This window comes from Triplophysa rosa, linkage group LG20 (assembly GCF_024868665.1).
Source record: "Triplophysa rosa linkage group LG20, Trosa_1v2, whole genome shotgun sequence".
NCBI lineage: Eukaryota > Metazoa > Chordata > Actinopteri > Cypriniformes > Nemacheilidae > Triplophysa > Triplophysa rosa.
In genome coordinates this window covers 13,078,084-13,090,957 of record NC_079909.1, presented here as the reverse complement: position 1 = coordinate 13,090,957, position 12,874 = coordinate 13,078,084, and the positions used below count along the sequence as shown (strand labels likewise).

The 12,874-nt window shown below is 36.5% G+C and overlaps 2 protein-coding genes across 2 annotated transcripts; both read right to left on the bottom strand.

Annotated features, from left to right (window-relative positions):
• Positions 1-1,248: 1,248 nt before the first annotated feature.
• On the bottom strand, positions 1,249-6,815 carry cyldb (cylindromatosis (turban tumor syndrome), b). The gene is made up of 13 exons (XM_057362297.1): positions 6,336-6,815; positions 5,651-5,780; positions 5,132-5,376; positions 4,854-5,028; positions 4,452-4,581; positions 4,261-4,365; positions 3,676-3,755; positions 3,297-3,363; positions 3,028-3,160; positions 2,385-2,493; positions 2,140-2,258; positions 1,841-2,045; positions 1,249-1,709 (listed from the first exon to the last, which is right to left on the bottom strand). The coding sequence occupies exons 1-13, from the start codon at positions 6,756-6,758 to the stop codon at positions 1,495-1,497; spliced, it is 2,136 nt and encodes a 711-aa protein (XP_057218280.1). The 5' UTR covers positions 6,759-6,815; the 3' UTR covers positions 1,249-1,494.
• Positions 6,816-9,174: 2,359 nt separating this feature from the next.
• Positions 9,175-12,257, bottom strand: tp53inp2 (tumor protein p53 inducible nuclear protein 2). Its single transcript, XM_057362231.1, has 4 exons — positions 12,064-12,257; positions 10,671-10,911; positions 10,252-10,351; positions 9,175-9,656 (listed from the first exon to the last, which is right to left on the bottom strand). The coding sequence occupies exons 2-4, from the start codon at positions 10,792-10,794 to the stop codon at positions 9,401-9,403; spliced, it is 480 nt and encodes a 159-aa protein (XP_057218214.1). The 5' UTR covers positions 10,795-10,911; positions 12,064-12,257; the 3' UTR covers positions 9,175-9,400.
• Positions 12,258-12,874: the final 617 nt, after the last annotated feature.

The window sequence follows — 12,874 nt, the reverse complement described above, 5'->3', positions numbered from 1 at the left end:
ACAGAGGTGAAAAAACTCCACACGATGCTCCTCTTCTTTTCGCTGGCTGCAGCAGCGTCTGCGTGCTTACGCTTGGCGCTGCTGAGTCACGTGATAGTGGACTACAAAACACAGCAGGGCAGGGAGGAGCAACGTGTGCAAAACTAGGTGTATGGGAAATAGTTTTTCTTCATTATACAATTATTAGCTACATTAGTAAATAAATAAAATCAGTAGTAAAAACTAAAAACACATTAGTATCGATATTTTTATGTTAGGATCGATCCTTTTAGATCCGCCCACCACTATTAACAGCCACGTGGTACCAGTGATAAGAGAAGCTTGCTGAATGAAGTATACATTTTAATCGTCGTAATTATTAGTAGTCATAAAGAATGCTTTACTTGGATGTGTATAAACTAAAGTACTACTGAATACACTCATCTAAGGTCACGTGTGGGCCATGACAACATATTAGTTATTAATAATATTCATCCACATCTTCACATACTGCATAAATAAATAAAATAAAACTGAGCTGGGTTAGTGAAAAAAGAAATAGACATTCACACACCCTGATACATTATTCAGAAGTTGTTACGTTATGAATATTTGTTAAATATTTGTTTTAATTAATCTTTCCTATTTTTGACTCTCCAAGGCAGGGGTTTTATTATGCCAGGGACCCCCAAATAAGATTAACCTTTTATAAGGGACCCTCTTTCTAAAATACATATTCATCTATAATTTTTAGTTTGTGAAGAAACATTTAAACTTTGCTACACACATATTAAATATGATATTATAAAGACAAAACATTGTTTCCAAACTTAAATAGATGGCTACACTTGTTGGATGTAAGCCTGAAGAGAGAGACATTTTCAATTCAAATGTATTTGTACTGTAGTGTGAAAAAAGGTACTATATTGAGAAAAACTCACTAGAATGAGACAAACATAAACTATTCTGGAAACTATGCATATAGCAAAGCTGATAAACACTTAGAAGTGAAACAATAATAATGTTCGGTAGACTTTAACAATTGTTGCTTTATTCCCTGAAATTTTCTGGGGATCTTTGTAACCTTCTGGAGGCCCCCGGGGTCTCCGGAGGTATTCCTTAGAATACCTTCAAATGCTGCATAATATTAACTATGGATGTTTTATTTATGTATAATTCCCACTGTGACATTTTTAATAAATTCATATTTGTGAACACCACTGTCTGACACTAATACTTTGTTGTATAAAAAACAAACATGAGTGACACTAGTGCAAAATCTATGTATTTCATACAAATATAAACACAGAATCTTACAACTTTACATTTCTATATTTAAATAATATTTAATAACACATTGCTGGAAGTGAGTGTGTGAGTGTGTGTTATACATTTCCTTTAGAAATCATAAACACAGTTTGTTACTGTACAGAGTGTCCAAACACAACCTCATTGTCCTTAATGATGATAATAATGCCACAGCACAGATAGCATGGACACAGTAGTCCAAAGATATTATGTTATGGAAACATCTGTGCTCATTGATGATGCTAGTTGTGATTCTGTGTTCTGATATAGACACATGTATGCATCTCCCAGCAGTCTTTGCACCAGGTCAGTACACTGACTCAGATTTGCTGTGGCGAGCTCCTCTTCAGACTGAGAAAGAAAGTCTGCGACCTCAGGGCAAGCCCTGATGACCGGAATGTTGTAGCCATTGTTATCGTCACCTAAAGATAAAAATGAGATTGTAAGGGATTGTCTAAATCCAGATCCAGCGTCTGGTTAAAGAATGAATGTTGAGGTACAGTACATTGAAAAAAAAAACAAGTGATCAGGTGCAAATGAATATGTGACCTACCGTATCTGTCGGCCATGCTATCGAAGAATATCCAGGACCGTGGGTCAGGGCCGTACTTCACGAAAGAAACATAATGACTAGTGTTAATACAGAGAACCGCAAACAGCTGCATGGTTTTCCTCTGTACAGGTGCATCTGCTGGAACATGATCTGGAAGTATAAGTTTGTGAGGAGCGTGTTCCTGTCGGGAGGGATGAATGTGAACCTGTAGAAAGAGCAAGAAAGCTTGGGTGTGAAAAACAAGCACTATGTACATAGACTTACAGTAATACAGTTTGCTACACAATTTGAGATTGTACCTGTGTGTTGCAGGTGGAGCAATACTGCTTGATTCTACCTGGCTGGAGCTTATGGTCCATCAAACAATGGGGACACTCATAGTCAGCTAGACGGCCACACAGAAAACATTGCCGGGAAGCTGCCAGAAAGTAATTTATATTGAGAAATTGAGGGTTGGGGAGATATTGAACCTGCTTCCATGAAACAACTGTTATTAGGTTCAGAAAGGTTCACTTATTACAAATTGAATGTTTGTTAAACTCACAAAAATGCAATACGTCTGTGATGTCCAACTCTGTTGAGGGAATGATTTTAGAGAACATCTTAAACTTCTTTCCAAACCGTGGCATCTGAACTATAAGGCACGATGGAATCTAAAAGAAAAATATGCTGAATTAATAATACACTTTTGCTTGGTGCAGATGTGTACAAATTATTGACACAATGAATCAAGCACTTGCCCATTTGCTTTTGTTTAAGTCAAAGTTCACCCAAAAACTCACCCTCTTGTTATTTCAAACCTGTATGACCTTTTTCTTCTGTAGAACACAAAAGAAGATATTTTGAAGAATGTTGGTAACCAAGCAACGGCGGTACCCATTCACTTCTGGACACAAAACTAATGCAAGTCAATGGCTACCGCCGTTGTTCGGTTACCAAGATTCTTCAAAATATCTTCTTTTGTTTTCTGCAGAAGGAAGTCAGTCATACAGGTTTAAAATGACAAGAGGGTGAGTAAATGACAGAATTTTAATTTGGGGGTGAACATGGACCATGACAATTAAACAAATATGGTTAAATATAAGTGTGGCAATGAAGCAAACGTTTTGTGTCAAAAAAAAAGCTTGCTGCTGTTTAGTTTTTAAGTTTTAAGCTAATTTACAGTAAACTATAAGATATTAACAAACCTCTTCAAATTTGAGATCACTTGACACCAAAGAGATCTCAAGCAGCTGTTGAACTGAAGGCAACACTCCCACTTGTTTCTTCTCTACAATTATCTGATGTGTATAGGCATCTTGTGACAGCTCTCCATGTGACCTAACAGAGCAGATGTAAGATTCATCTATATGTATACTGCATAAGCTGTGTTATTTTAGAAAAACAATGTTTTGATTCCAGTGTATGAAACAAATTTTCATAAGACGTCAAATATATGGGAAAATTATAAACAAACCTGAATTTGAGCAATGGCTCCAAGTGTAAAACATCTTTTAGTAGAATGGCAATGAACTCCTCTGGATCTGTAAAAAACAGCAGTAAAATGTCTTTCAGTATAAAGTATCAGTATATTGAAATATTGGAACAAAATCAGGTTCAGTAAAACTAGCAGTTCTTGTACTGTGCCATATACTACGTTGAAAAAAATAAGTATCGCTTATCCATAAACTAGGCATTCTGTATAGGCACGTGTAGAAAATTGGCCTGAAACATTATTCACTTCTTTGTTTTGTTTCATTTATTTTCATGACTCAACGTTAATCACTGTAGTCTTATCTGAATCATTTTCCTTCGTGTGAATTAAAATGAAGAAGTGTTCACTACAGATGAACTACCTTTCTCTTCCGTGGTAAACGATTTGCAGCCAAGCTGTTTACGAAAGTTCATCACACTCTCTGCTGGAACAAAGCCAGATCTGTAGAGGGGAAGAGGTTGTGTGTAATGAAATGTGAATACACTGATGACTATAAACACACAAACCCATATAAAGTGTGTTTACTTAAAGGAACAGTTCACCCAAAAATGAAAATTATGTCATCATTTACTCACCCCCTAGTTGTTCCAAACCTGGATACATTTCTTTGTTCCGCTGAACACAAAAAAAAGATATTTAGAAGAATGTTTGTATTCAAACAGTTCTGGGGCACTATTGACTTCCATAGTAGGGAAAAAACTACTATGGTTGTCAATAGTGCTCCAGAACTGTTAACTTTCCCATATTCTTTAAAATATCAACTTTTGTGTTCAACAGAACAAAGAATTTTATACAGTTCTGGAACAAATCTAGGGTGAGTAAATAGTGACAGGATATTTTTTTGGGGGTGCACTATCCCTTTAAGCATCTCATACAATGCTATACAGTAGTTTTTCTTGTTTGTTAAAATACACATAGATTGTGGTGTTTAGGTTATAGGTTTTACCTTCGTAAAGGGTTCACAATATCTCGTCTTAAAATGTGTGAAATGCCTTCCTCGCTGTCTGCTGATGTGTTAACTCCATCGCAAGCGCTGGATGATGTAAAAAGACTGTAAAAGCAGTGAAAATGTGTGAAATAATACAAAACCGCAGGGTGTTACAGGAACTACTTAAATATGTTTCTTGAGGCTCTTACCTAAAGAGAGTAGCATCTAGATAACATGAGTTTAAGTGACCTTGAATCCCCCTCATTCTGCCTACCAGACGGGACAAGATTTCTGGCTCACCAAGAGGAGGGACATTGTCTGAATCCTCAAGGCTTGTGACTAAAAAGAAAAAAATTAAACAGTGTAATTTCTGCTGCTCAAAACAGAACTGCAAGACAATAGTTATAATCTAATAAGTTTTGCAAAACCCTTCCTCTTTTGACCAACAGGTTTATAACTAAAACCAACTGTTGCTTGGTCAAACTAGAACAACAGAACAATGATACACCACAGAGCCAACAGCTTCATATTGGAAAATTACCCTTCCTTAAACTATTGAGGACTTTAAAGAATACTTTAAACGATAAATAATGCAGATACGAGAGTCTCACCTGAATGAGTCTCTGGTGGTTTTGGGATCCCATTCAAAGACAAGTTGAACTGAAATCTACAGTCTGGTTTGCACCGGTTCAATGGCACAAACAAGGCTGTGTTTCCTTTACAGGTAAAATACCGCTTGGTACCAAACATACCGTCTGAATTGTCTGAAGATATAAACTCACTGTCCTAAAAGAAAAATATATATTTTTTACGCACATTCACTACAGATTACATAATAGCCAGGTTTTATTAAATAAAAGAATAAACTATAAATAAACAGGCAGCTCACCAGCTCAAGTCCTGCCCAGTCATTTTTCTTCCCCTCTGGGACTCCAATCCACCTGATCACTCCATATATAGTCATACCATTATCAGACATGACCTCTACCATGGATCCCACCTCAAACGAACAATCAGACAAGACCTGAATGGAGTTGGACACATCCTGCTTGCGGAATATACTTCCTATTTTCAAACTGTGTGACTTGTAAGATGGAAGGGAATTGATGCGAGTCACAGCATTCCTGTTCAAATCTAAAACAGAAAAAAACATGGGTAGATCATATGATGCATCACCTGAGCTATCATCACCTGGCTGTTGATATTTTCACTTGACTTCATTCCTGACTCATATGAATAATCCTCTTAAGGTCTGGTATGAAGTACGCTAAAAGTTTGTCCTATGAATTGTTCACAAAGCTTTCAGACTGCATTCTATAATTCCTAAAACAGCATTTCCAGTTTCAGATTACAATCTTTCATGCTCTGAATGTTGGGGTTAAAAAGACAAATAAGATGAGTTACTGACCCGCAGCAGAGTTGACTCTCAGTGGTTGTCTGCTGTTTAAATGTGATGGAACTACTTGCACAATGTCTACAGCGCTAAACACAGGCAGGGACACAGCCTTCTTCGACAAACTATCTTGTTCAGCAGTGTCCTGTATGAAAATTCAACAGCATGAATGACTCTTCTGCAAATAAAAAATATTTTTCTATATATTAACTGTGACTATTAAATCAAGAATGATAGGCTATCATATATTAAAAGATATCAGCACTTGATTTTATTATTTAATATTTTCCAGTATATTCCAATGCTTGGTTTCGGGAAATGGTTTCGGGAAAACTTTATACCAACAACTGCCCCAAGTGAAATTGCATGCATATATTTTATAATATTATACAGCTATTGCATATTGTTTGTAGCCCAAATAGTACATTATTTTAAATATTTTAAAATGAAACTATGCACATTTCGTCAATATGCAAATCATATTAGGTTATTTACAAGTAAACACAACTAATAAAGATAAATGTATGTAACCTATTAAGTAAATATTGCATGAATTTTAGAATTCTACATTACTATTATTTCACATAAAAAAGAGAATTTAGCATAAATAAAATTTATCCAAAATTACTACAATGTTTTATGAAAAAAAGTTAATTGGAGCTGTTTCCGCATGCACACAACAGCCTATGCAACTCCTCACCAATAACTCCAGTTCAAATCCCAGCATGTGTAAATCTCCTATCTTGTCTTTCTTCCCGACTTCCATCAAATTCTTCACCAGGCACGGCTGAAAATCCTTCTTATACTTAACCACGACAACATCATCCTCAGCGAGATCACATATCGCACCGAAAAGCTGAACATGACACAGGAGGTCCAGCCGACGGCCGGCGGGGGAAACGAACAGAAGCAGCTGAGCCTGGTGCTGCGAGAGCGGGTACGTGTCCAGCTTCTTCACCCTGCCACTACTTTTCAAACTACCACTTCCTCCATAAATCATTCCAATCAAATCTCCCTCTGGTGTCTCTGCATCCTTACGCCATATAGAGCCCCGGCTAAAGCCCTTCTTGCTTCTCCTTATTACAATGAAGTATCCTTCAGTTGGTTCTTCCTTCTGTTCCATGGTTAAGTTAGTTAGAAGTCAATGTTTGATCCACGCAGCATTCTTGACACGACAGCGGTCGTGTCAGGAACGCCGAGTTATGAACAACACTGTTGTTATCTATGCGATAGTTGTGATGTCACGCGCTTTCCAGTGTTGATGAAAAGCGAATGACACTGAAATGACCTGTCCTGATAAACAAAGAAAATCAAAGCACAGACAACACGTGAATTTAAAGAGTAATTATAATAATTTACAAATTACTTTGCATGTCCTTTAATATATAGTAATTTATCGTGAAATAAAATAGATGTGATCCACTTAAACGTATAGAGTTCCATTGATGTTTAATAACCTGTTCAGTTTTTCCACAGTTTGCCTGCCTTGGGGGTGTTTCATTTTAATTCATTTTAGGCTACATGGTTTAGAATGGGCATCAGCTCATAAACGCAATGGAAAATGCAGACTGCGTATATTTCTAAAATTGCTTTTCTACCCGGAAAACACCTGATCCCAAATATCTGCTTCTAACCTGATGAGCCTGTCTTGTAACTTACTTTCATTATCAAAGTGAGTTTGTCAACGGTGACCTGGGACAACAGTTTGTCGTCTATACAGGGGAAATGAGATGTGTATGCACCCAATTACGCCTTTGTGAACATACAAACCGGCTTGGTGTTCGGTTAACAACATTATTCAAAATATCTTCTTTTGTGAAAATAGAACTCTTTAAATTAAAATATCCGAAAACTATACTGTAGCATATGACAATTGAGATCACCTTTCAACAGTATACAGGCCTGTTTATTTGAGTACAGTGTTGGGTAAGTTACTCTGAAAAAGTAATTAATTACTAGTTACTAATTACACATTCGATAATGTAATTAGATTACTGTACAAGTTACTCTCTTCAAAAAGTATTTAATTACTTATTACTAATTACTTTCTATATCCTACATCAACCTTGATGAGTTAAGTGATTCAAGGATAGACATGAAACGGCTCTTTTAATTCATTCAAATAAATAATATTAAACTACATAAAGTAGTATTATTAATTACAAATGTGAGAATTATACATTAAAGCATGGATTTTAAAGTTAGACTTTGAATTTTGATGTAAATTCCTCTTCTGCACACACACATATTACACAAAGTATTTAGTTTAATTACATCAGAAGTAACTGTAATTAAATTACAGAAAAAATAAGAGTAATCCCTTACTTTACTTTTTCAAGGGAAAAGTAATTAAATTACAGTAACTAATTACTTAGTAACTAGTTACACCCAACACTGTTTGAGTAATACATTTTTATGAGTGGTGTGCAATGCTTCAAGAAACCCAAAGAAGAGAATAATCAAGTGTGACCACAAACTCCCCTGTAGATTTGTGCATAAATTAATACATATAAATGAACTCACAGCTCTTTGGGGTGGCTCACCTACCATCATATGCCAACATGAGATGGCTTAAGTCATCCATTCCATTCTTATACTTCATGAGCTCTGAACTCTCATTCTGCCTGCTAATAAAGTATCTTTTAAGCAGGAACATAGCCAGACTTGCGTGACAGTACTATGAGACAATCTATAAAGATAATCTAAAAAAAACCTACCTTAAAGACTGTTATGTAACTGGGAGGATAGCCCTTACACAATTTTACCACTTATTACGGCTTAACACCTATAGAGAAAAAAATGTTTTGCATGAAGGTTGCAGCAAATGTGCAGCTTCAGGTCAGTGATAAGTGCTGTTGCCACACCATCTCGGTCTTGTGATGTTTATGCTGCAAGGCTAATATGGTTTCACCAAGAAACAAAGTTGCGAATAAAATTTTATAGTTCCACAAAAACAATTACAACTTTCTCAACAAATTCATGTTAAAAGGATAGTTCACCCAAAAATGAAAATTCTGTTATCATTTACGCACCCTCTTGTCATTTCAAACCTGTATGTCTTACTTTAGTAAATATAGATATAGAGGGTGATTAAAGAATTGTCATTTTAGGGAGAACTATCCCCATTGAAATCAAGTTAAATGGAAGGTTAATGTCAAAAACACCAAGACCCACAAACCAGCTTGTTCACAAATAGCACTTAAAATGCTATACTAGTCCCTCTAGTGGTCATTGCAGTAGCTTGCAGGTGCTACCCCTTGTCCCTATGATCAAATAGGGCTTCATGTCATGTTTGGGTTGGGTGATTAGTGAACATCATGTGCACAAATTAATGGCTAACAGTGTATATAGATTTTATAACAGAAAGTGTGATTGTCAAAACCTTGTAAGTAAGAAACAGTGGAATAGGATACATTCAGTAGGGTGCTTACTAAATCGGTCAAATTTAACAGCTCAAGTCATTTGATTAAGTATCAACCAATTTAGTTTAGTTTCTGTACTAGTTAAAACAAAAGAAACACAAGAAAACAAAAGTCCTTTTAGCCTTTATTCACGGCAGTCATTTAACAGTGCACTGGTGGGCAAACACACTTTCAAGATTTTCAAGTATAGCCAACATAACTTTGGAGACATTTTAGCTGCCATTTGATTTATTATACCCTACATGGTAAATAATAAAACAGTTAAAATATCACAATGTTATTTTCAAACATGGTGCTTGCATGTGCACTACTAAGTGTTATGTTGACCCGCTCTTTCTGCACCTTAGTGTTTGAGGTTACGATGGCGGGGCTGGTGCAGAATCACACGGTGTATCCGAGAGCAGTGTTGAGGAAGATGCTGACGGACGTGGTTCTGGCGCTGAATGCAATTGAGGCCAAGAGTGTGGCGGTTGGCTCTGGCCTGAGCTCGCTGTATTCTGCCCACCTGGGTCACTTTGACAAGAGCACCAGCCTTCGAGGCAAACCTCTGAGACACTCGCCCGCTCCCCCGAGCACCAGGAACTTCTGGCTCTTCCATGCTTTGGATAGAGATCAAACTCATTAGTGTTCGACATTTTGGTTTAAACCAATCAATACAGACCATTAATGACTGTCAGTTAAATCCTCTAAGTGAAAATAAACACCCTGTTTACGCCTTCTGGCATCCATCTCGGGTGAACCGATCACAGGCAGTCAGGCGAGACAGATTACGGTTGTCTAAATGCATCTACTATAAACACCTGTGAATGGATTTTGAGGGCTCTATACATAAAACACACCAGTGCTTGTTGATGTGCATGTCTTGCAAATGTATATTTATATAGATTTTTCCAAACATCTATGTTTTAAAAACCTTTGGTGATCACCCAAAAAGAGAAAAGTTTGTCATCATTTATTTACCTTTATGCCATTCAAAACCTGTATATGATTCTTTCTTTTGTGGAAGGCTGAAGAATATATTTTGATAAAAAAAATCCATAGTTTATGTTGTTTGGTTATCAGCATTGTTCAAAATATTGTCTTTTGTATTTTGCAGAAGATATTGAATGACATCAGTGTGAATAAATAATGAAAGAATTTTTATTTTTAGGTGAATCAATTGTCTTTATGAGCACATTTAATGGCAACATTCACCTTGCATCATTGACCAATATTGCAGCACACTTCTCTGTGTTTGACAAGCTTTCTATTACCGTAATCGATCCCTCACTGGGCTCAGAGAGAGTCTCTCCTTCTACAGAGAAATTAAAACAAAGAATAGAAAACATTTTGGCAAAACATTTTACCATTTGGTAACTCGAAAGATATGAGAATGATTCATAAATAATACAGTCTGCAGCCACATTAGTTTTACCTTTTAATTGCCATGCGCATTATCTTTTAATGCGTCCAACATTCAATTATTTTATTAGTTGTCATTGTAATTACATATTTCTATAATTGGCACGTAATGCTAGAAACATTAAAAGATCATTTGGTCTGCCATTCCCCATTATAAATCATAATATAAATTAGCTGAAAGTATTTAAATGTTTTTTTTTTCTAACACTGACCAGATGCATTGACCAGGAGCCAGCCCTCATCGTCCACCTCTGGAGACCCCGGCTTTGGTACAGTTGCTTCCTGAGTTGTTTCAATCATACTTCCAAACAGCAGATTTGTGAGCCGTTGAAACATTGTGATAAATTACGTGTGATTGTACTGAAAATGGCTGGTGTGCTTGCCACAGATGTTACCAGCCCGAGGGGCCCAGATCCAAATGTCACAGTCAGTACAATACTGCTTCGGCACAACCTTTGGCAGAGAGGAAATGTGACAATAATGTAAACATATGGAATGTAGTCCCTGTTTCGAAATATCCCACTAACTGGGGCTTGATTAAAAACCACACAAGGAAAGATCAGGCCGAGAGCTATTTTTAACTTTATAACTCATATTGAGGTCAGTCACAAAGCTCTTGTGCGTCAGACAGATTCATAATGATCAGAGCAACTTTATTCAGGCTTGGCAACCATAAAGTATTAATTAAAAACCACAAAAGCGAGATAAGCACTTCCTTACATAATGATCTTTACCTAACAGGATGATCCTAACAACATGCACACTCCCATTTGAATCGCATTATGTTTTTAACACATCAATATCAGATAACATGCTCGGATATGAATATTATTCAAAACGAGTTGTTGATGATAATTCGTGTTGCCACGAAGATGCTTAACTTTTACATATAATGCATTTAGTGAATACACTGAACTTAATTTGGGGTGTCCATTGTTGTACCCCAGCTCCATTGTTGCCATCCATCTGTCGTTTTCCAGCTGGGGGGTGTGCAATTTTTTCAGAAATCTCGCTTGACAACATCCCCCCTTCGTGTAGAACTGATTCAGATTAAAATACTTATTGTGCATAATTCACGGTTCAGTATTTATCAAAGCACTGTTTCCGTATGACTTTTGGGGAATTTGTTTTGCCCTTTCTTCGTCAAAATCGACATTAGGAGGCAAACACACGGGTCACTGTTTTACAGTACTCGTATTAACATGTCCTAAATGTGTAAACAAAAAAACACAAACATATGTGCTCTATATCGCCAGATCGAAATATGGGGTAAACAAAAATAAGGTTATAAAGGAGATGTGGAAAGACACCAATGGTAATCCTCCCCATACACAAAAGATTGAATAATTCTATGACTACGAAAATACATTTCTTTGTAATATGCATATGTCGATGAAAATGTAAAATTAAAACATTGAATGAAACAGTTTTAGAATGGTGCTCCGCTTGAATATAGCTCGACCCGTTGAAATCGACGTATCGTATTTAACATAAACGACCGCATCTTATTTTCTCTGCATGCTATAAAGGTTTAAACTACTTAAAATATGCAATTATTCAAAATTACACGTACAGATTATAATGTTAGGCGTTAGAAAAGCATACCTGTTTGTTTACACAGCAACGGATTTTCCGATGTAAGAATAAATGTCTGGCGGTGTATTTCGGGATTTCTAACTGCGCTGTGTGCAAATTCTATGATTTATTTAGTTTTTCTTTTCGCTTTCATCAGTTATCCCAGCAGATTTATGATAGCGCAGTACAGAGCCCAACAAACAGCTGATAATAAAAACAACACTGCGAGTTGTGGGGCACGCCCACTTGCGAGTGCTTAGCCAATCAGATTCGTACACAAACCGGAAGATGGGGCCAGAATTTAATTTATGCGTTGTCTGTTTTTTCACCCTCTCTGAACGACGAACGGTGTTTAAAACTACACCCCAATACGGATTGGTTGCCCGCAAGTAACGCTGATTCCAGGTCAGTTAGGGAGGCAAGGAGTTGGTCATATCTAAGGGGCGTGTAACGTTAACATAATTTGAAAACTGCAGAACGGGGATCAGCAGCAGCAACGGAATGTGGGAATAACATACTGGGAGGCATTTAAAAAAATGTATCATACATGAGATATGTAAATTTTGCAGATTGTTATTGTTTTAAGTGTGTCTATCCTTGTAACAATTTCCAAGAGTCTTTTTAATTGTAGCACAAAAAATAATAAAAATAAATATATTTTATGCCACAGAAAGAAAGGTGTAGTGCGTGTGGGGAACATTTGAAGGTCAACATATATGCTTATATTTATACATTGAACATTTATCCATCCATTTAGCAGATGTTTTAATCCAAGGCTAACAAAACCCTTTTTATTGAACTATGTAAAACTAATGGATGAAGAATAAACACATAAACAAAT